General features: G+C 49.0%; 1 protein-coding gene across 2 annotated transcripts; it reads left to right on the forward strand.

Moving 5' to 3' along the window:
- Positions 1-34: 34 nt before the first annotated feature.
- Positions 35-21,581, forward strand: SPATA3 (spermatogenesis associated 3). Of its 2 annotated transcripts, XR_008501055.1 has the most exons (5): positions 73-489; positions 4,322-4,493; positions 6,643-6,786; positions 20,849-20,908; positions 21,486-21,581. XR_008501055.1 is itself a non-coding variant. In XM_054478029.1 (4 exons), the coding sequence occupies exons 1-3, from the start codon at positions 189-191 to the stop codon at positions 6,746-6,748; spliced, it is 579 nt and encodes a 192-aa protein (XP_054334004.1). In that variant the 5' UTR covers positions 35-188; the 3' UTR covers positions 6,749-6,786; positions 10,562-10,628. The 2 variants fall into 2 exon arrangements, 1 of the variants encoding a protein (XP_054334004.1); XM_054478029.1 differs by lacking the exons at positions 20,849-20,908; positions 21,486-21,581 and adding an exon at positions 10,562-10,628 and having other exon boundaries at positions 35-489.
- The last annotated feature ends 2,726 nt before the right edge of the window (positions 21,582-24,307 follow it).

Raw genomic sequence — 24,307 nt, forward strand, 5'->3', positions numbered from 1 at the left:
CTGCCATAGGATCCACCCTGGCTTTTATGACCTCACAGGAGGTGTGGGTCACTGTTCTCTGTGGGGCCTGGGTCCAGTTGGAGGCCGGAGCCAGGCTTCTAGGGCAGAGGGCAAACGGCTCCTCCAGGAGGAAGCCGGGAGATTACACAGCTCCATGTAGGTCCACGTTTAGGTTGGGAGGATCTACCATGAAGAAGGTCAAGAAGAAAAGGTCAGAAGCCAGACGCCACCAAGACTCCACCTCCCCGCATGCTAGCTCCAATTCCACCTCTCAGCAGCCTAGCCCTGAATCCACGCCACAGCAGCCTAGTCCTGAATCCACGCCACAGCAGCCTAGCCCTGAATCCACACCACAGCAGTCCAGCCTTGAAACCACCTCCCGGCAGCCAGCATCCCAAGCCCTTCCAGCACCCGAAATCCGCCGCTCCTCTCGCTGCCTCTTATCTCCAGATGCTAACGTGAAGGCAGCCCCTCAATCCAGGAAAGCAGGTGGGCTGTCTTCTAGCTTCAGCAGTTCCAGCCTTCCTGCTGATGGAGTTCTGGGTCATCCCAAAGGCTGGTTCTTGTAGGATAGTGATGCATGGTTAACGTGTATCCTGGAGCTGTGCTGTAGAGTGGGAAGGTTTTTGTTTTTGTTTCTACCCAAGAGACCAGGATTCCTGGGTTTTGTCATTTCTCATCATCCTGAGTCTCATTGAAGACAGCCACACATACGTATAAACATTTAACTTGGTTCCATAGTAATACTTGCTCACTAGGAATCAGCAGTGCCATGCAACTGCTAAAAAATAAAAACCAAGGATGCATTAATAGAAGTATAAGGTTTAGAATAAGGGAGGTGATGATACTGCTTTATTCTGTCCTCATCAAGCTATCCTTTTGGGCTGTAAAAGACGCCTGACAAACTAGTCCAAGGAAGATAGTCCAGGTTGTTGGAGGATGAGAGGGATCAGGGAGGCCATTTAGTGTATGACAGTCAATTGAAGGAACTGGAGGATGTCTGTCTGTCAGGTGGAAGATGTGAATAGACTTGTTCCTTATTGTCCTCAGAGGTCTAAGGGCCTGATATGGTTTGGCTGTGTCCCTACCCAAATCTCTTCTTGAATTTCCAGGTGTTGTGGGAGGGACCCAGTGGGAAGTGATTGAATCACGGGGGTGGGTCTTTTCCGTGGTGTTCTCATGATAGTGAATAAGTTTCATGAGATCTAATGGCTTTAAAAAAGGGAGTTTCCCTGCACAAGCTCTCTTCTCTTGTCTGCCGCCATGTGAGATGTGCCTTTCTCCTTCCGCCATGATTGTGAGGCCTCCCCAGCCACGTGGAACTGTAAGTTCAACAAACCTCTTTCTTTGTAAATTGCCTAGTCTTAGATACGTCTTTATCAGCAGTGTGAAAACAGACAAATACAGGCCCATGGATAGGCTAGCCAGACAAAATGCAAGACTCTCAGTTAAATTTTAATTTTAGTAAACAACAAATAATATTTTTAGTATGTGCATCCCAAATATTGCATGGGCATCCTATATTTTTATTTGCTAAATTAGCAACCTTACCCATGGAAGACATTAGTGACAGACAGAATTTGGCCCAACATTAAAAACTTCCCGACAATTAGCTCTGTCTGAAAATGGAATGGCTGTCAGGAAAAGTGGTTCCCCATCTTCTTGGGAGCCAGTGTCTGAATAAGCATTGGATTGTGTAGAGGGAATTCAAATGGAGTTCAGGAGGTGGGCTGGTTTATACTACTAACAATAATGGTGATAGCAAACTAACATTATCACTAAGCGTTTACTGTGTACCTAGCATTCGGCTCAGGTGTCTTAATTTTCACACGTGACAACCCTATAAAAGTTCTTCCATATCATCTCCATTTTATAGATGGGGAAACTGAGGCTCATAGGAGTCAAACAAGTTGCTTCTGAGCAGACACTGGTAGCCCTGAGAAGGGAAACCCACTCTATTCTAACTCCAGAACCCTAACTCTAAACCACAGCACTGACCTTTCCATTCCAAGAGGCCTAGGAGTCTCCACAAGAGGAAGAATGTCTTTGTCCAAGCAGCTCCTGGATCTGCCATGAGCCAGTGCCCATGGCTCCATAGCCTTGAACAGGCCACACTCCCTGGGCCACAGTTTACCCCCCCAGGATTGTGTGGGCATAAAATAAATAAGTGATGGAGATGAGAGTGCTAAATGCAAGGCATGCCATGCCAATGATCCTTCCATGGCCAGGAATCAGTCCCTTCTTGACATATGATATTGATTTTGAGCACCATACTATATGTTGTAAAGATTGTGATCATCAGCCAGTGAGAGAAACATTTCTGGGTTGTGGTCTTCAGAACTGGTATCTTCAGTACTGGTAGAAAGCAAGACTTTCCATTCCCAAGTCTTTTAATGAACACATGTGACTCACACTCAGAGAGGAATTTGGCCCATTGAACAGGCAAAGCAAGAAAGCAAGAAACGGTGGTGGCTCGCCAGTGGTTACAGCGGACACCCTATACTTCTTCCAAAGGAATTCTCTGCAGTAGAAAGGAACGTTGGAGATGAAGGATGAGGGCCTGCAAGTAAAGTGTGCCATTTTCTAAAATCCAAGCCTTTTTGTGTGCAGAAATATTGTAGCTCAAGAAAATGCCAGTCTTCCACTAGGATGGGTATAATCAGAAGGATGGACAATAACAAGTGTTGGTGAGGATGTAGAGAAGCTGGAATCCTCATACACTGTAGGCAGGAATGTAAAATGGTGCAGCTGCTGTGGAAACAGTCTGGTGGTTCCTCAGAGGAACATGATGTTACCTTATGACCCAGCAATTACACTTCTCGGTATACATCCAGGAGAATTCGAAGCATATTATTAAGCATATTAGAAGCCACCAAAACTTGTACACAAATGCTCAAAGCAGCAGCATTTTTAATAGCCAAAAAGTGGGAATAACCCAAATGTCCATCAGCTGATGAATAGATAAACAAAATGTGGTATGAAATACCACAGTACAATGAGTATGGTGAAATACTATTTGGCAATAAAAAGAGATAGTGTCCTGATACATGGTACAGCATGGATGAACCTTATAGACATTTGGCTAAGTGAAAGAATCCAGTCTCCCAGAAACCCACACATCGAATGATTCCATTTACACGAAATGTTCAGCATAGGCAAATGTACTGCCAAGGACTGGGGGAAATGGGAGAATGGGGAGTAACCGCTCATGGAGATGGGGTTTCTTTTTTGGGAAATGAAGATGTTCTGAAATTAGTGGTGATGGCCACCAAACTTTGTGAATGTACTAAAAACCACTGAGCACTCTAAAAGGGTGAATTTTATTGCCTGGGAATGATATCTCAATTTAAAAACTTTTTTGTAACTAAAAAAAGAGAAAAGACAAGTCTTGCCTTTAGAATCCCCTCTCCTCATTCCGGGAAAGTACGTGTCATGGGCAAGTCTAAGCAGGAAGTGTACTGAGTCTGCCAGGTTGACCACCTGTTTCATGCACCTTAGGATCAGAAGAATCTGTAGCTCTGTCAAGAAGCCGCAGGGCTACAGATAGGAAACAGGAGGGAATAATCCAGCCAGAAATTATCTTGCCCAACCACAGAAGGCATCATCTACATTCTGCTGGGATCCATACCAGAGGAGGACAGAAACAGAAGATAGGATCAGGACTGGAAACTAAAGCTGTGGTTGTCTTCTGGATGGATCAGAATGCTCTAGATCAATGGAACGTGGCAGCTCCAATTCCGGGAATCTCAGTGCAGCCTCTCCTGAGGTGGGCAGTCACCTGAAATTCCATTTTCACCGAATTAAACCTGAGAAAGCCTGAGTTGAGAAAGCCAACTTCTGCAATCTACTCCCCATAAGGGCGCATCCCTTAAATTAGCTGAGCCTCAGTTTCCTTATCTGTAAAACAAGACCAGCAGTATCCTCTTTACAGGATTACTGTGAAATTAAATGAGATGGCCATGCTAAGTGCAAAGCATCCTGAAGGTGTAAGCCGTGACACCATCAGCACCACCTCCATCATCATCGTCGTTGTCGTCATTGTTTTTGCTACTCCCAGGTAGCACCAGTATAAAACAGCCATTTTCCCATGCAGTCAGTCTTCTCCTCTGTTTGGTTCGAGAACATTTTGTGGGAGAACTGCCTTCCTTGAGTAGTTCAGTCCCAAATCCTCAATGATGCCTTGGAAAAAATCCAGGGTTCGCCCTGGTAATCCTGCAGCTGCTGCCATTGTTGGGGACCTTCTCAGACTGTGTTCCAGGCTCCCCCACCCCAGCCTCCCACGGCAGGTGCCTCCCTCACCTCTCTCCTTCTGTCCCCACAGGGCCTCTGACTCGTGCCGGCCCGCATTCCTGCTCCTGTGCCACTTGCCCCTGCAGCTCTGCTTGCTGGCGTCGTCTGGGGCTATGCCATAGCCGCATCTTCGATGTCCTTCTGCCTCGGGACTGGCAGATGGCACCAGGGAGAGGACTCCCCAACCTGCTCACCTTCTACAGGTTCCAAGCGTGAGGGGCTGGAGCCTCAGGGCACACAGTTCCCAGGGCCAAGCTCTGTCCCCAGACCTTATTAGCAATCATGTATCACTTCCTCTTGGGAATCCCAGGCTGAAGGAAAGCCTTTCCCTCTTTGCTTTGGCCACTTCCTGGACGTTGGCAGGCAGGGCCCTTTCTGACTGGCCCCACCCCCTGGGGTACCCACCCCGCCTGTACAGAGAGGTGCAAGTTTTCTTCCTCACTGGGATTCCTCCTCAGGGGCTTCCTTTTTCTTTTCTCCAGAGATGCCCTCCCCTCCTCAGAACACTCTCCCTCTCAGCCCTTCATAGATTCCGAGTCGCTCAGGAGCTTTGTTTTTAAAGACTGTTTGGCCGTGCACCTCCGTGGCCCCTCAGTGGCCCGTGTCATAGGCAGGGGCCTTAGGTTCCTGATCTGACTACGAATGTCGCCCAGAATTTAATGATAAAAAAACTACTTGTAACTCATATGTCTCCTCCACACAATAGCAAGACCTCAGCCCCCTTCAGACTGTGCCGGGCTCTTTCTGGGGGTCCCCACAGGGGACATGTGCCCCCAGGCTGGTCTGTTGGTGGCAGCCCCCATGATATCACCCATAGTGTCTGTCCTTCCTTCCTCTTCCCACAAAGCCACCAGGAGCAGTGTCATGGCTGCCACTGCCCTCATAGGAAGACCCCATCCATGCAGGGAACAGACTGGAGATGTTCCCATCTTTGGCGCTGCTAGGTTACATGCATGGTCTGGGAGAAGGGTCGCCATCCGCCCCACCTGAGGGCCTCACAGATCTCAATGGAAGAGGCCCTTCCACTTGGCAACTTCATACACCCACCCCAGGAGCTGAGACCCCCCAACCCCCATCCTCGTCCTGTTCCTCTTCCCAGCCTCTTCCCTACCCAATCCCCTCTCCTTTCTGGAGCTGAAAAACTCCATCTCTCCTACACATGGAAATAAGCAAATAGATACCGGGGCGTGTGGGGAGAACACGCTTGGAGCCAAAAATACTCCACCACCCAGTAAGCTCCGTCAAGGAAAGGTCTGCCTGCCACCGTTAGCCACACCCCGCCCACGCGCTTAGTACTTCCATCCATCCACAGCCAAATCGTGCCATGGGTTCATATCGTTTTAAAACCAGCAAGTGTTACTGAGGGAAACTTACTATGCAGAGGACATGGGGCACTGTGAGGGAAACCAGAACAGGGAACTTTACCCCTAAAATTGTTGCAGTCTGCATGGAGAGCTAAGACCCATGCATTCAGAAACCAAGATGCAAGATGCAAAGAGCCATGTGTCCTCTAGGAGAGGCTCCAGCAGGAACCTCTGAAAGGTTCCAAGAGGAACAGGCTCCAACAGGAACCTCTGAAAGATTCCTGTCAACAGCATGTCAGCCGAGTCCAAAAGGATCTTGAAGTCCTCTCTGACTTAAGATGAAAAGCGGGAGCAATCTGGGTGCAGGAAAAGGCAAGCGTGAGGCTCAGAATCAGGAAAGTGAGCGGGGAGGGACAGGGACCATGTCTGGCCAGGGCAAGACATGTAGTTTTAATTCTGTTCCAATTTTAGCACTCGCATGCTTTTCTCAATGGAGTGTAATGTTGGCTCTTGGCTTTCAATCCACATTCACATTAAACAAGAATCCCTATTTTTGTAGGTATTGCATTTTTTGGGTATTGCATTTTTTGAATGCCCTCCTCACAATTATTGCCTTAATCGTGTTTTCCTTGCCTTTGTGTGGGTGTAATATATTATTTCCCACGGTTCCTTTCTCTCAATGGAGTGAAGTGATAGAACCTACCTCATAGGGTTGTTGTGAGGCTTGAAGAAGACACTGGGTGTGAGGTGTTTAGCACAAGGCCTGGCTCACAGCCGACTTGACCACCTTCCTAACCTGCTCCCCCTCTGAGTGTTCAGGGCAGCTGGCATCCCAGGCCAGCTCACCCTCTGATCCTCAGGGGTCTTTTGGTAGGGAATTGTTGGAAGGATGGGAAGAATTAAATGTTCTCCTAAGAAGAGTTTGGAGAAGGGGAAGATGGGTATTCCTGCAATCCTGAGGGGGCCACATAATTTCCACTTTCTCCTGCTCGTAGAGAGGCACCGAAGCCCAGCTTCCCACTACCCCCACTTCTGCTTTGCTCTACAGAAAACCTTCAAGAAAACCCTCCAGTCATCGTAACGTGTGTCCTCCAAGCCCTCGGAACTGTGGCTGTGGCTCTGGGGGCTCTAGGAGCTGCCTACTACATCATTGAATCCTTGTGAACAAGCCTCTAGGCCCACGGTCCGGCAGGTATGTGGAGTGCTCTGTCCCTTCGAATGAAGGTGGTCTTTTCAGGTGGACCAAGCCCCGGCCTCTCAAGGGAAGCTTGACAGTGGAGTGACTCCCTCCTGGCCTCAGGGTCAGCCAGCATGGCCCTCTAGGGAAGACCTGATGCTCTCAGATGATGCTAGACTCATTATTATAATCATCTGAACAGAGCCCCCACCTTCCCTGCCCCAGGATGGTGTCCCTGGTCATGGACCCTGGACAAGAGGAAATGGGAGGGATGGGGGCAAAGATTTCTACCCATCTTGGACCTTTCTTGGAACTTTCTCCCTGCCTTGAAAGCTTGTCTCCTACCCAGTCCTACCAGTCCATCACCCATAAAGCCCCCTTCTTCCATGAAACCTTTCTCCATCTTCCCAACTTCAATGATGTCTTCCATCTTCTCAACCCCTGTCCTCTCCACCTGTGCCTCCTGTGTTGTGGATGATCCTGTTGTTTGCCTGTGGCCTGTCTCCCAGCTGTCCTGCAAGATCCCTGAGGGCAAGGGGCATGGCTCACGCAGCCATCTTCCCTCGCCCCTGGAAGCAGAGCCTGAGACTGCGGTTGAATGGACAGGGTTTATTGAGGAGGTGCTCTCAGGGAGTGAGGGAGTGAGGGAGGCAAGAAGAGGCAAGAAGAGGCAAGACCTCAGCTTGACCCTGTGGGAGCCCTGGAACAAGAATTATGACACAGAGTTGGTCTCAGCAGAGGGGAGGGGCTTGCCCTCTGGTGCTCCTCCTTGTCAGTGCTTGGCTCTGAGTGTTGGGTAGGGACTGCATGTCTTTGTGGAAAGAGCAGCTCCCTTTGGGCTGAGGGCACTTCCCTAGAGGAGGGGCAGCTCTGAGCTGTTAGCAGCACATTCACAACTCACAGGAGTTGGGCAGTGGATGCACCAGCCCAAAAAGGGGATAATCATCTGTTTTCCTTGCCTTTGCAGTGGGTGTAATATATTATTTCCCAAGGTTCCTCTCTCTCAATGGAGTGAAATAATAGAACCTACCTTGTAGGGTTATTGTGAGGCTTGTAGAAGACATTGGGTGTGAGGTGTGAGGGTCTGGGTGGGGTGCCAAGAACTTCCACGATGATCCCCTTGCCATGTCCACACTTAGCAAATGCTTAATAAGTGACAATGGGGATGATAGCATGGGGATAATGAGAAGCATTTCAACCTACTTCCAGACCTCCACCAGCCCCAGGAGTTGATAGGTGATGGGGCTGGGAGAAGATGTTCAGAATATCTCAAAAGTCAAGTCCAGAAGGTAAACTCCAGGGAGAGCTCACCATCCCCTCATGTGCTCTGTGACGTCATGTCCCATGTCTGTGGCAGAGGACATAGTAGTTCCTTAGCTGCTATGCTATTTCCTGAGGTGTTTCCTGAGTGGCAAGAACCTCAGTTTCCTCATCTGTAAATAGGGAAAATTACAGTACCTTCCTCTTGAGCCTGTTGGGAGAGGTGAGATAAGGTGTTAGAGGACAGAGCTCACTGCTGGGGGGGTCCCGTTGCTGTTGTCAACATGGAGGTGGTGGGAAGGATGCCAGCTTTGGAGTTGGAGCTGCCGGCTCCTTTCTTGACTCTGCTGCCTGATAGCTGGGTGTTAGAGACACATTTCTTAATTTTTCTGACACTGTCATGTCTAGTGGGGAGAATAATAACTACCTCCATGGGCAATGGTTTTAAGGATTAACTGAGGGGATGTGCAGAAGTGCCAGGCACAGGACCTGGTGACAGGGGTGGGTGGATGCTGGCCACTGACAACGTGACGAATGCACCCAAGTTAAAGCATTTTCTCTTCAGAATTCCTTGCAGCAGAACCTATTGGTTGTGAGCTGGAGTTCTGGAGGCAGGCAGGCTTGAGGTCAGAGGCCTCTTCAACACCCAGTATTTCTGAGGCCTGGGGCAAGTTCCCTAACTCCTGATGTCTCATTTTCTTTTCATTAAATGGAGATAATAACAGCACAGCTCTCATTGGATTGTTGGGGGGATTGAGTGGAAAAAATGCGTGTAAAACACTTAGCACAGTTCCTGGCACAGGATAAGCACTCAACAGAGCTACATCACCACCACTACCACCATTGTCAGCACCATCACCATTATCACCATCATCCTCATCACCATCACCATCCTCATCACCACCACCATCATCATCACCATCACCATCCTCATCGCCATCACCATCACCACCACCACCACCGTCACCACCATCACCACCACCACCCACCTCTATCACCAGGCCCTGCACCTGGCAATTCTGCACATCCCCTCAATTAATCTTTACAACCATCACCCTTGGAGGTAGTTGTCATCAACACCATTATCATCATCATGATAATCATTACCATTTGTTAAATCAGTGTTCCCTCAATTTTACTGACTTTTGATACCTGTAAAATCACTTAATATTTTTCTTTAAATTTGCTTACATTTTGGCTGGGAATAGTGGCTCAAACCTGTAATCCTAGACCTTTGGGAGGCCCAGGCAGAAGGATAACTTGAGCCTGGGAGTTTGAGACCAGCTTGGGTAACATACCAAGACCTTGTCTCTACAAAAAAAAAAAAAAAAAGGAAGAAGAAAAAAAGATTAAAAAATCAGCCAGGCATGTTGGTACACGCCTGTAATCCCAGCTATTTGGGAGGCTGAGATGGAAGGATTGCATGAGCTCAGCAGTTGGAGGTTGCAATGAGCCATAATTGCACCACTGCACTCCAGCCTGGGTGACAGAACTCATGAGACCCTGTCTCAAGAAAAAAAAAAAAAAAAAAAAGGCTGGGTGCGGTGGCTCACGCCTGTAATCCCAGCACTTTGGGAGGCCGAGGCGGGCGGATCACGAGGTCAGGAGATCAAGACCATCCTGGCTAACACGGTGAAAACCCGTGTCTACTAAAAATACAAAAAAAGTAGCCAAGCATGGTGGTGGGCGCCTGTAGTCCCAGATACTTGGGAGGCTGAGGAAGGAGAATGGCGTGAACCTGGGAGGTGGAGGTTGTAGAGAGCCGAGATCACACCGTTGCACTCCAGCCTGGGCAACAAGAGTGAAACTCTGTCTCAAAATAAAAAAAGAAAAGAAAGGAAAAGAAAATTAGCTTACTTTTTAACTGGCCAGGGAAGAACTTTAGCCAATGAAAGCTGCCTGGGCACCTGTATGAGAGTCACTGTGGGGGAGGGCGATGGGGGTGCATCCTGGGGGTACATTAGGTCGTGCTGAGCTTGTAGCCTCAGCTCTTAATCAACAGGCAGTTTGATGTCCTTCCCTGTCCAGAGAGTGAAGAACCATCTGATGACAGTGGCATCTTTCCTTTTTGGGGAAAGATGCTTCTAGAATTTTCTTTCCTAAAGTTTGGTGAACCTCTCCCTTGGCATCTTCCTCAGCTGAAGGTGAGGCCCTAAAAGCAAAGGACTTCTTTCCCAGCCGTTTTGGGTGTTGAATGTGGTCAAACCACTGCAGTGTAGCTTTTGGGGAGTGAGACTCCATCATAGCTGCAGGGGCTCCCGGGGAAGGCGCTGGCACCGATGAGCTGAGCAGGAGCCAAGCCTGGCCAGGCGCCTGGCAAAAGGCATTACAGCCTGAGGTGTGTGGCTGAAAGAAAGAGTGGATGCAAGGAATGGAAGAAATTTGAATCCTAAATAATTTATTTCTCCACGGAAGGATCACAGCTGCTGAAACCTCACCTGTGAGGCTGTGAAACTGGAAAGCCACCAGGATTCCAGGTCACACGGGGTATTGTCTAAGCTGATTGGCTCTGTCCTTGTTTTTCTTACAGATCCAGTTTCCATCAAAGGACCTCTCTTGTCACCAAAATTTAAAAAAAGAAAAAAAAAAGAATTCTGTTTCTTTAGCATATTTTACTTAGAGACATAAAAGTTGGACTTGGCAAGTGACTAGGAAGGGAGGTGTGGGGGCCCCAGTGACCTTTTGAGCCGCAGGTCAAGCAGAATTGGTGCCTGTCATTCCTGTTCAGGGCCACAGACCCTCGGTGGAGCAGCTTTCTCTGCCCACACTCACAGAACACAGTGTTTGCTTTATATTTTCTCACTCTAAAGGAAGGGATTATAAAGCTTAACTCAATAGCTAACGTAGTTAGTCATCTGCACCTCTGTCCCAGGGTAATCCCAGTTAGTGGGAATAGGAGGAATGTGCCGGTTCGCCTCCAGGCCTGCACCCCAGAGGACAGAGGCCCTGTGCCCAGGAACACTGTCTCTAGAAATAGCTTCTTTTAGGGTCACCTGTGATGGGGAGCAGCCTGCCATGCAGCTATGTGGTTAGTGCTAGTGATGTGGCTACACTCAGCCAGTGCCTGGTGCGATTTTACCTCTAGCTCCTGAACAGCCGATTCGAAATCTTAGTTCAAGGTGATCCCAGCAAACACCAGTAGGGGAGAGGAGTGTCAATGAGGGAAGGAGGCTGGGCGTGGTGGCTCATGCCTATAATCCCAAGACTTTAGGAGGCCAAGGCGGGAGGATGGCTTAAGCCCAGGAGGTCAAGGCTGCAGTGAGCTGTGATTGCGCCGCTGCACTCCAGCCTGGACGACATAGCAAGACCCTGTCTCAAAAAATAAAAAGGAACCACCAAAGAAGGGAGGACAGCCAGTACTAGTGAGTCCTAATGCAGTGGCCATTGAGGGCAGCTGAAGCCTGATCCTGCTGGGGTGTCGTGGGATGGGAGAATGGAGAACACACACCACACAGCATAGGCATCCCACCTGACAGGGAGCTGAGGTATTTGTAACCTGTTGGTCTTGGAGAAAGGCTGTGAGGAGGGAGGTGGTTAATTCCTCCACACTTTTGTCCCCCTCTGGAGAGGAAGCCCCCAGGCAAAGAAATGCAGATGCGAGGTTTAGGAGTCAGCCCGCATGCACTGGAACGGTGACAGCGGCATATGGTGTAGGGGTGGAGGGAGGACAATGCTGAATGCCTGTGAGGCATCCACAGACCCATGCCCAGGTGACCTGCTATGCCTCTAAGAATTAGTTAGACTGGGACCCAGCAGGGCAGCCATTGGGAAGGCGGGGAGCTGGTTTACCCACAACAGCACTGGTGGGATTGGGCAGGATGGGCCAGGCTGGAGCCCATTTCCCACCTCCCAGTCCTAGGATTTCCTTTCTGAAACAGGTGTGGGAGTTGCGTGGGGTTGTGTTGTGGTCCTGTCCTGCAGGTCACAATGAAGGGACCTATTGACATGGTGGAAGGGAATGGGGACTCCATGGCTGCAGCTTCTGGACTGAAGACACTTCCTTTTTCTGGCGTATTGAGGTCCCCGTTTGTTGTAAATGTTGGACAACCTAACCCAAACTAGGCTTCAGCAAAATGAGCATGTATTAGCTCCTATAAAAGTCAGGAGACAGTTCTGGTTCAGATGTGGCTTGCTCCAGGGGCATGGGCCATTTCCCTCTCTCTGTAGCAGAGTTAGTTCCATTCCAGCTGCAGCAGCAACAGCTCCCAGCCTACAGAGATCGAGTCTAGCAGAGAGGGTGAGCCGGCCTGTCTCCCCACAGCAAACGGCATCACAGCTCTGATTAGGTCCTGTGTCCCTCCTGGTACCCATCACTGTGCCCAGGAAAATGCAGGGGGCTGATTGGCCAGGCTGGAGCTGCACAGCCTCCTTTGGAACATGAAGATAAAATCCACAGAAACAGCACTGAGCAGGGAAGAAAATGATTCTCCAACTGCAGTGTGGATAACCTGTTACCAAAAGAGATGGGAATGGATGCTGGGCAGCTAAAAACAGCACATGCCTCCTCCAGTTGGCTGCGGGTCTGCAACCAGGACCTGTGCTCACCCTCTGCTTCTCCCCTTTTTCCTCTACCACCACCACCTCACCAGAATGAATGCTCAAGTGGCCAGGAGAGACAACTCTCAGCTTCCTCAAGCGGCAGACTTGCAGCAGATCCTGGCAGTTGGATCCCCCGGGCAGTGGTGAAAACTAGCCTCCCGTCCCCAGGGAAATGTGTGGGGCACTGCTGGTTGTCACAGTGACAGGGGGATGCTGTGGGCTGTTAGTAGTGAAGGCCAAGAATGCAATGCACAAGACAGACCACACAATAAAGAACCATACCATCAAAACCCCAAGAGCATCCTCCCGGACAGTCACTGTCACCTGGGCTCATCTGTGGGTCTGTGGATGCTCTCCCACACTGGCCTTGCATTGTGGCTCATGTTGCCCGTCGTGGGCCATAGGGATCCCTCTTGAAGAGTGGGAACCACACATGCTAAACAACCACATGCTGGAGTCCCCATCTTCATCCTGCCGGGTGCAGTTCTGTTGACACATCCACTACTCTGTGGTTAGGTCCTGGAGGCAGGGAGCAGGTTTTTTCTTCTCAAATCCTTCCCGGCACATTGCAGACTCTCATGAATGAGTAGACCTGTCACCCTCGGGAGCACTTTGGGATACATTAAGATTTGGCCTAGGCCATTGTATTCAGAGTGTGGTATAATGAGTGAGTGTGATACTCAGAGTGAGTATAAATGTGATCACTGGAGAGGACTATTTTAAGTACAGTCAATTTCAAGCAACAGCCCCTGATAGGGGCTTTCGAGAGGGAAGTTTAGAGCTGGAAAGAAGAGTGAGTAGGTATATTTACTATCACCACGCAATAACTAAGACTACTGTGGCTGTGAGTTTGGGGACAGTCTGGCTGCGGCCAGGCCTGCAAGTTGTAGGGGCCAAGGCCCTTTGTCCCCTAAAGGTTCACTGAAAACTCACATGAGGCAAATTGATTAATAGGAGAAAGGCATACACATTAATGTGTACACATGGGAGCCTTCAGAATGAAGACCCAGAGGTACAGAGGAAATTGTCTTCATGCTTAGTTTCAACAAAGGTGGACAGCCTTGTAGAAATAGGACTGGACAAAAGGGTCGGATCTAATGCTGATAGACTATGTGGGGAACCCAGCAAGGCCTGTCTGTCTAGATTCTTCTCGGCCTCTCTGAGCAGCATTCCTTCCTCTGGGGCATGGGGCAAGATCTTCTCTGGAATGGGGGTCTTATGACTGACTGCAAACAAGGTAGGTCAGATCATTTTGTTATGGCCAGTTCTTACACAAGGCTGGGGGAAAATTCAAGTAATACTTTTAGGTTTTCTGACTAGCTCTGGGGAGAATGGGTTCTGGTTTCTACGGCACCTTGGGAAAGGATTGAGTGTATGGCTAGCCTTGGGAGAGAGGGGACTGAGAGATAAGAGGGCAGGAGAAGACCACAGAAAAACTTTCCCTTCTGAAGCCTTCATCTTGGGGTATTATTGTCTAAGCTCCAGCAGAGGCTAGCATCTTCACCAGGCTAAGCTCAGACCCTGGCTCTGAACATTGTCTCAAGACCATCAATTGGCCTGATGCAGTGGCTCACACATGTAATCCCTGCATTTTGGGAGGCCAAGGCAGGCAGTTGACTTGAGCCCAGGAATTGGAGACCAGCCTGGGCAGCATGGCGAAAACTCGTATTTTGTATTTTTCTACAAAAAAACGAAACAAAACAAAACAAAAAAATTAGCACCTGTAGTCCCAGCTATTTGGGTGGCTGAGGTGGGAGGATCACTTGAGACTGGGAGGTCATGTCTGCAGTAAGCTGAGATCGTGCCACTGCAATCCAGCCTGGGTGACAAAAGGAGACCCTGCCTCAAAAAAAAAAAGAAAAAGCCATCAATCAATTGGTTATTATTATTTATTTATTTGAGACAGTCTTGCTCTGTCGCCTAGGCTCAATCTCGGCTCACTCCACCTCCCGGGTTCAAGCAATTCTCCTGCCTCAGCCTTCCAAGTAGCTGGGATTACAAGTATACGCCACCACATCTGGCTAATTTTTGTATTTTTAGTAGAGATGGGGTTTCGCCGTTTTGGCCAGGCTGGTCTCGAACTTCTGACTTCAAGTGATCCGCCCACCTCAGCCTCCCAAAGTGCTGGGATTACAGCCTCCCAAGGTGCTGGGAGCCTCCACACCCGGCCCAGTTGGTTATTCTTGAGATAGGTTGGTCCCAGTATAGTGATCCATCCAAGCACAGAAGAAAGTCCAGGAAGCCCCATCCTCCTGCAGCTGCCTGTCTGGTCTCTCCAGTCCACTGTGCCAGGAACACAGGACCAGATGAGAGGTCCTTGGCTTTTCAGATACAACCTGGTCTCCATCCTCCCCACCCCCACCCTTGAGGACAGCCACCCTCCCGCTGGCCATGAAGCCTGGCACCCAGGCCGTCACTCATTCACAGAGTAAGTAAATAACCAGGATCCAGGGAACCAAGCTGCCAGGTAAAGGCAGCCATGAGACTCAGGGGACACCTGCCATGCAGCCTGTCCTGCCAAGGCCCCAGGCTTAGGGCCATGTTGGAGTCGATCAGGCCTGCAGCCACCAATGAGACCCATCAGAGGAAGGACAGCACTTCGGGCTGCTGTTACAGGCTCTGGCTTCGCCGGGAAACTCAGGAAGCCCCTCTGTCCCCAGGCAGCAACTCCTCTGCGTGTGCAAGCACAGCATATACTTATTACACCTCAGCCAGTCACAGGGGGTCGAAGCAGAGATTTGAACTGGAAAAGTGCCCTTGCCAATGTCCCAAGATGCATTCCTGGCCAAAGCCAGGAGGAACTGAGCTGCAAGCTAGCGAATGAGGAGGACAGAGGAGCTGGAGGCGCCTGTTTGTTGGGAGTCTGGAGGAAAGGAGGTGCTAATCGCCAGCGGCAAGAAGGAAAGTGTCCAAGGCAGAGAGCCAGGTTGGTCCCAGCAGCAGGGCTGAGCGAGAGATCCAGGCTCAGACTCCTCCAGGAGGGGCCTCGAGGTTGAGAATTTAAAAAGAAGAGTTCTGTTCAGGTCTGCGGGTGTCTGATCTCATCTGAGGAGTGCATCAAGGAGATGAGTGGAGAAGCCCACTTGTCTCCCACGGGGGTCAAGATGAAGGGTCTGGGCTGACCAGCTCCAGAAGAAGCTGACCCCTCGGGACCGAGTTCTCCTTTAAACCTTTCTCCTCCTCTGTTCTGCCCTTCTCCTGCCTGCCACTGGCAGCAGTCAAGCATGGACTGTGTAAACCATATTCTGGAGAATCTGATTACACCCTGGACACTGGTGTGTGGATTGCAGTCTGCTGCAGGATGACACTGGAGTTTAGTTGTTTTTTTCTAATGGGGCTCCATTCTGTGTCTGGTAGGAGGTGCTTTTAATGTGCTGACAAACCAACCACAGGGAGGTATTATGTACAGAAGATTCCCAAGGCTGTAGTTGCTGAAAGAGACTTGGGCTACTGGCGGGGAACTAGGTGAGCCCCACTAGCTGAACAGAGCTGCCTAAGAGAAGTGGAATAGAGAATCATGTGGTATCTGTTTTGCGCCTTTAGTGATCGGTGTTTCATATGTATTTGGGGATGTTGCTTTCTCTGTGGGAACAAGCAAAGGAATCGTTTTGTTCTGATGAAATTAGGAATGAATTTAATGAAAGAAACTTCCAACTCCCTTGCCCATCTCCCTTCATCCCATTCATTTGGCAAAACCACAACCCTGGGGCAAATCCAGTTCTCTGCCTCCTGCGCACTTGGACTTGTGCAGCTAAACTTTGGGAAGCTCAGCCGTGCAGGCCAGACTCGCTTGAAATTCATGACCATGGGCTCCAAGTGGGCCTTGATTCTGCCAGGGATCGAATCACCTTTTATTCCCAAGATGCTTCTCTTCTGTCCTCAGACTTACCCCTTCTCCTCCCTGTTTCACCAGACCTGCAAGACTCACCACCGAGTCTCCCCACCTACCAGGGCCCTCTTGAGTATCCATCCCCCTTCACCCGAGGCAATGACTGATTCGATTTCTGTCATGACAGACGCATAGACACATAATTTTGCCTTTCTAGAAACTACCATAAATGTACTCAATCGGTTTGGACTTTTTTTACCTGGCTTCTTTCGCTCATCATAATATTTTAAACCTAAATCATATTTCTACATATATCAATAGTTTATTCCTCTTTATTTCTGAGAAGTATTTCATTGTGTGAATATGCCATAGCGTGTTTATCTACTCACCTGTTAATGGACATTCAGATTGGTTCCAGTTTTTAGATTTTTTTTTTTTCTTTTGAGAAGGAGTTTCACTCCTGTTGCCCAGGCTGGAGTGCAATGGCACGATCTGGCTCACTGCAACCTCCACCTCCCAGGTTCAAGCGATTCGCCTGCCTCAGCCTCCCAAGTAGCTGGGATTACAGGCATGTGCCACCATGCCTGGCTAATTTTGTATTTTTAGTAGAGACGGGTTTCACCATGTTGGTCAGGCTGGTCTTGGACTCCTGACCTCAGATGATCTGCCCACCTCGGTCTTGAAGGCATGTTTTTAATTCTACTGGCATTTTATTTTGGCTAATTTGCTGTCCATTTTATTAACTTGTTTGGTTAGTTAATATCAGACATAAAATCGAGGGTAATTTCTTTTTTTTTTTTTTTTTTTTTGAGAGTCTCGCTGTCACCCAGGTTGGAGTGCAGGGGCATGATCAGCTCACTGAAGGATCATTTCTTGGTCTAGGCTATAGTCTGGCCTTAGAATCAACTCACCTGGTGTCCTATTGTCAGGGACATCTTAACCAGAGTGACTCCACCTCGAATAAAGGCCAGATAAAGCCAAACTTGCTGGGTTACATTCCTTGGGGGTTAGACACCCTTCATCACAAGATGTTTGTAGTTCAAAGAAGAGGTTAATGATGCTAACTAGAGACCCAGAACATCTGAAAATGTCCCGATATTTAAAGAACAAAGCATCCTTCATTTGAGAATAAGTTTCACTTTAAAGGTAATTGTACTCTCATAAATTCTTGCTGAAATCAATAGTTACTAGGAAAATAACAATGCTAATAGCCTGTCACAAGCTGATCACAAGCCTTTATTTATAAAGTCTACTATCCTTAGCCTTAACATCCCATGTAAGCAAGTGTTATATTTCAGTTAGAGGAATGCGTTCTCTTGCTTTCTGAGGACACCATATTCTGTAATAGAGTAGTTTCTAATAAACTGTTTTATCTTTGCTATGCACTACGACTCACCCTCTTTCCCACATGAAATCCAAGAACTCGCTCTTGGGGTCTGGGGTAAGTCTCCTTTTTCCAGTAACACTGTGTGTGTTCCTGGCTTTGAGGGGCATCCTGGGGGACGGAAGCTGCCCATCTGGACCCCTCAGCTCTGCGATCCCAGGTGCAAGATTGGGACAGCAACCTGGTGGCATCCTCGGGCTCCTCTGGTACTCTGCTGGTCTCCATCCTTCCAAAAGGACACCCCCAAGAGGCTGACCACAGGCCACCGGGGGAGCAGTGGGAGGACTGTGTGTTTGGAGAGGGTGAGAATGGGGGAGAGGTGTTGTCCAAACACTTCCATCTTTCTCACAGTGACCTCTCAAGGTAGCTCCCTGGGGTGAGCCGAGGACCTTCAGTGGGCTCCTGTAATGGGGGTCAAAGCCTTTTGTGGGTCAGGTGTTAAGGTGCCCTTCCTTCTCAAGGCTCTCTCAGCCTCCTCAGAGCAAAGATGATCCAGGGATGGGCCAAAAGGAGCACCAGCAAACCCTACAGAGAGTCCTAACTTGGGAGAGAGGGGAGCACCAGGAAATCCTACAGGGAGCCCCACTAAGATGAGAAGGGAGCACCAGAAAATCCTACAGGGAGCCCCAACTGAGGAGAGAGGGAGCACCAGCAAACCCTACAGAGTCCCAACTGAGGAGAGAGGGAGCACCAGCAAACCCTACAGAGTCCCAACTGAGGAGAGAGGGAGCACCAGCAAACCCTACAGAGTCCCAACTGAGGAGAGAGGGAGCACCAGCAAACCCTACAGAGTCCCAACTGAGGAGAGACGGAGCACCAGCAAACCCTACAGAGTCCCAACTGAGGAGAGAGGGAGCACCAGCAAACCCTACAGAGTCCCAACTGAGGAGAGAGGGAGCACCAGCAAACCCTACAGAGTCCCAACTGAGGTGCGAAGGATGGAAAGAAAAGGGGTCCACCTGAGTGGCTGGGACTATCAGCGCCCGCCACCACACCCGGCTAACTTTTGTTTTGGCTTTTTTTTTTTTTTTTTTTTTTTGTAGAGACAGGGTTTTGCCATGTTGACCAGGCCGATCTCAAGCCACCTGCCTTGGCCTCCCAAAGTGCTGGGATTTCAGGTGTGAGCCACCATGCCCCTCCAGGACCTAGTCTTTGAAATGCCAAGGCAGGGAATTAGGGGAGGTGTAGGTGGTGAGGCATAGACAGAAATGCCCCATGTATCAAACAGCCGGGCTCCATCCTCCTGCACTGGCCAGTGGCCTCCCTTGCAGGATTGACCCACAAGGCCGTATCCTAGAGGCAAGAGGAGGCAGCAAAGCCTGGAACAGAGGCTAGTGGAATTGGGAATCAGGCTGCATACTTAACTCATGCAAAGCAGCTCCCCTGGAAACCTCCAGAGGAGAAGTGACTCAACACAAACATCCCAAACCCTCTGGGCCTCTAGGCACCCTCGGCCTGCAGCTGCTGGGGGAATGGAAAGTGCCTCCTTTCTCTTCTTCTCCTTGCACTATTCACAGGCAGCCACAAACACAGAAAGGCCTCATTCACAAGCTCCAAGGCCTGGCCGTCTACTGAAAGCTTTCTGAAAATGCATATGCCTCAGAAGTGGATTCTTCTTTTCAAACACTTTAAAGTGGCATATTCCCACGGAGCTGTGAAGCAGACCAAGATTTCCCTGGGCAGGAGACTCCTTAAAAATAACATTTGCATTTCCAGGAAGCAGAACTTCCAGCTGTAAAGTCAGGCTTGAAAATAGAAGGTGGGAGCCTCACCTCTTCGGGCATGGGCAGGCGTGAAGCCCCCACTTTCCCTGTCTGTGCCCCACCCCCACCTTGGCTTTGCCTGCTCCATCCTTTCATTCAGTGCTAGCTTAGGAGTGCCCATAGTAGCCCTGGGTGACTGGGGACTCACAAGACAGAACCAGAAGCTCAAATCTAGCGAGCCAGACAAGCCTCTAAATGAGTCAATTCCACCCCCATTCCAGGGACCCTGGGCCTGCCTGTTCCCTTCCCCCATAGAACCAAGAGATTCTGGGTTCAGCTCTCCTCAGAGGAGCAGATCTCCACTGCGGTGAAAAGCACGGGGCATTTCTGTCTATGTCCCACCACCCACACTTCCCCTAATTCTCAGCCTTGGCATTTCAAAGACTAGGTCCTGGCGGGGCATGGTGGCTCACCCCCAAAATCCCAGCACTTTGGGAAGCCAAGGCAAGTGGCTCGAGATCAGCCTGGTCAACATGGTGAAACCCTGTCTCTACAAAAAAAAAAGAAAGAAAAAAAAGAAGGTTAGCTGGGCGTGGTGGCAGGCACCAATAGTCCCAGCTACTTGGGAGGCTGAGGCAGGAAAATCACGTGAACTTGGAAGGTGGAGGTTGCAGTGAGCCAAAGTTGTGCCACTGCCCTCCAGCCTGGGCAACAGATTGAGACTCTATCTCAAAAGGAAAATAAAAAACAAAGGCTAGGTCCTTCCCCTGGCTTCTGACTCAAGCCTGCAGCCAGGCCTTCTAGGGGGCCCCTCCCACCCCTGGAGGCTTCCCCTGGGGGAGCGGGTGCCCTCTCCTCTCTCCTCTCAGGCATCAAATAGGATTCAAGCTGCGATAACCCAGGAAAACAACAGACACCTTCTCTCCTCTCAATACCTTCCCCATTCACCATCAAGACATCACTCAGTTAAAATGTACATTTCCCCACCCGATGGTACAGGATTTTATACCACATATTTGTTGTCTGCTTTTTTTCCCACTTCTCAAAGAAATCTTTCCATGTAATATCTCATTTTTAAACAGCTGCATGGTGTTCCATCATATGCCTGTTTTGTAATTGATCAAATGAGATTCTACAGAGCTTACCTTAGTGCCCATGGTACTGCTCAAAGAATCCTGGCTACGATATTAGTTAGACCCATTTACAGGGAGCGGGGAACCTAGTTCCATCTGGCTTAGACAATAGGGGAACTTAATAGTTTATGTAACTGTAAAGTCTAAAGATAACACAGGCTTTGGGGAGAGCTTAATCTGACATTCTCTTTTCTTTCCCACTGCCCTCCTTTGCCTTCCATGGTATCAGCTTCCCTCCCCTTTGATTGTAAGATGGCAGAGCCTGGAACAGAGCCAAAAGCACCCACAGGTAAAATGGGACTTTGTCTACATCCAGAGAGAGTGTCCACAAGCCTGTGAATTTCCCAGCATTCTGAGCAAGAGTCCCATAATTCACTCTAATTGGACCGCCTCAGGCCACATCCCCACCAATGACTGGGCCCCGGGGAACTGGGAATGTGTTGACTGGCTGAGGCCATTTGGGGGCCACCTAGGGGCCACCTGTGAGTTGGATTGGGATTAGCTTCCCTTGAAGTGAGTAGGCTGTGTGAGAGAAGGCAGAATATCCGAATGAAAATTATGTTATTCTAGTAAAGAAGTGTGGGAAACCAAAATATGTCACCCAAAAATATTCTTTGGCATATTTTGGGATGGCTATTCAGAGGGGCTACAGACACAGGATAGCTCTGGAAAGCTGTGTTTTTGTGGGGAGTCTTGAATCTGTGGTAGAAATCTACATTAATGAAGTAAATTGTGGATGCAAACAGGCTTCCTCTGAGACCCCTTTATCTGCCTTATCCAGATCTCTCAGGAGAAGGAGACTAAAAGTTCTGACACTTTCAAAGGTCTGATAGAGAAACTTTTTTTTTTTTTTTTTTTTGAGACAGGGTCTCACTCGGTCACCCAGGTTGGAGTGCAGTGGCACAATCTCAGCTCACTGCAACCTCCGCCTCCCAGGTTCAAGCCATTCTCCTGCCTCGGCCTCCTGAGTAGCTGGGATTACAGGAGCACACCCAGCTAATTTTTATATTTTTAATAGAGACGGGGTTTCAACATGTTGGTCAGGCTGGTCTCGAACTCCTGACCTCAGGTGATCCACCCACCTCAGCCTCCCAAAGTGCTGGGACAACAGGCATGAGCCACCGCGCCCACCATGACAGAGAAATTTTACCACAAGCTGTCATCTGAACTCATATTGCAGGAAGAAAGACTGAAGTTTGTCAACACACTGGACATCTCTACTCTTTCTGCAGGCTCTTGCTTGTGAGCCTTCATCTGCATAATAAGACAACCTTAGCTCACCATGCATCTCCTCCCCTCTCCTTCCCATAACCTATTGCCACCTCCCCCGATATGCTCCAAGCCTCTCTTCCTTTCCACATGGTATAGAAACTTCAGCCATTTGGCCTTCTTTTAGTCTCATATTTTGTGTGGCCCCTATGCACATGTTCTTGTTAATACATTTGTGTGCCTTTTCTCTTATTTATCTATTGCCCATTTATTTCAGCAGACTTAAAGACTTAAACCTTCAGCAGGGGAGAGAGAGATGTTCTACACCCCAGAATCAAGGAATGCTGAGAAGGCCATCAACATATGTCTGTTTTCAGTACTGGCTTTTCCTTTTTTTTTTTTTTTTTTTTTTTTGAAGTGGAGTCGTCTTGCTCTGTCACCCAGGCTGGAGTGCAGTGGTGTGATCTCAGCTCATTGCAACCTCCACTTCCCAGGTTCAAGCATTCTCCTGCCTCAGCCTCCCAAGCAGCTAGGATTACAGGCGCGTGCCACCACACCCAGCTAATTTTTTGTATTTTTGGTAGAGATGGAGTTTCACCATGTTGGCCAGGCTGGTCTTGAACTCCTGAGCTCAGGTGATCCACCCACCTCAGCCACCGTGCCTGGCCTGATTTTTCTTTTTCTTTTTTTTTTTTTGAGACAGAGTCTCACTCTGTTGCCCAGGCTGGAGTGCAGTGGCGTGATCTTGGCTCACTGCAAGCTCCACCTCCTGGGTTCATGCCATTCTCCTGCCTCAGCCTCCCAAGTAGCTGGGACTACAGGGGCCTGCCACAAAGCTTGGCTAATTTTTTTTGTATTTTTAGTAAAGACGGGGTTTCACCATGTTAGCCAGGATGGTCTCGATCTCCTGACCTCATGATCCACCCGCCTCGGCCTCCCAAAGTGCTGGGATTACAGGAGTAAGCCACCGCGCCCGGCCTTGATTTTTCTTTTTTTAACTATTCTCCTACTAACAGATATTTACGTTTATTCAATCTCACTTTGTTTTTTTGTTTTTTGTTTTTGAGACGGAGTCTTGCACTGTCGCCCAGGCTGGAGCGCAGTGGTGTGATCTCAGCTCACTGCAAGCTCCGCCTCCCAGGTTCACACCATTCTCCTGCCTCAGCTTCCCAAGTAGCTGGGACTACAGGCACCTGCCACCACACCCAGCTAATTTTTTTGTATTTTTAGTAGAGATGGGGTTTCACCGTGTTAGCCAGGATGGTCTCGATCTCCTGACCTCGTGATTCACCCACCTCGGCCTCCCAAAGTGCTGGGATTACAGGCGTAAGCCACTGCTCCTGCCCCAATCTCACTTTTATAAATAGTACTGCAGTGAACATCCTTAAACACATATTTTTGCCAAGGATTCCTTCTCAGTGCCACTCTCCTCTGATTTCCAGACCCCCTCAATGTCCTCCTCAGATTTGCCCTGCACTTCTTGTTCCATACTTGGGGTCCCAAGAACAAGCTGCCTAATGCCTCTACTATCTTTACCTCTGTTGGGACCCAGAAACCAATACCCCAAAATATGGTGCCTGGACATGCTGAACTGAAGAAGATGCCTCAAGGCAAGTTCTCTCTGGCCTCCCCACCCGACTCCCCTCCCCACCCCACCCTCTATCGTTTGTCTCTCTCAAAACACAGGATGAAGTTGTTCTCTGAAGCTGCTTTATCTACCTAAAGTCTGGACACACCAAAGGGAAAAAAAAAAAAAAAAAAAAAACCAGTTACCTCTGGTCCCATCCTTGAGTTTTCATTAACTGAACTCATATCTCAGGAAGAAAGAATAAAGTCTGTCAACGCACTAGATGGACATTTTTTTTCCCACAAACCATTGTATCTGCTCTGTGGACCCAACAGACTTGGTCCCAGGCCATGGTATATTCTTCAAGCACATTGAATTCCCCTAAAAATAATTTGCTATCCCCCTAAAATCATCCACACTTCCCCATCTTCCTTTCCCCTAAAAAGAAGGGTATATAAGCATCTGCACCCCATTGGGTTAATGGATAATCATTCTCCTGCAATTCCCCTATGCTATGCATATTAAAATAAATTCATATGCCTTTTCTCCAATTAATCTGCCCTCTGTGAGTTGATTTTTCAGTGAACTTTCAGAGGGCAAAAGGGAAGTTTTTCCCCTGGCCCTTACATTTCCATAGCCCGAGTAAGGAAGACAGAAATGAGTTAGGAGGCCTTCTCTTTTTTTTTTTTTTTTTTAATCAGAGTCTTGCTCTGTCGCCCAGGCTGGAGTGCAGTGGTGCAATCTCAACTCACTGCAACCTCCACCAGGAAGGCCTTCTAAAATTGGGAAATCCAAGGCTCAGTTCTCACTCCACAATGGCCGACTGTGGCAGTAGAGTACTCAACTAGAGCCAGAAATTCTGGTGAGATACCCTCCTTGGCCCACTTATGTGTCTTTAAACTGTTTGCTCTT

This window comes from Pongo pygmaeus, chromosome 11 (assembly GCF_028885625.2).
Source record: "Pongo pygmaeus isolate AG05252 chromosome 11, NHGRI_mPonPyg2-v2.0_pri, whole genome shotgun sequence".
Taxonomy (NCBI): domain Eukaryota; kingdom Metazoa; phylum Chordata; class Mammalia; order Primates; family Hominidae; genus Pongo; species Pongo pygmaeus.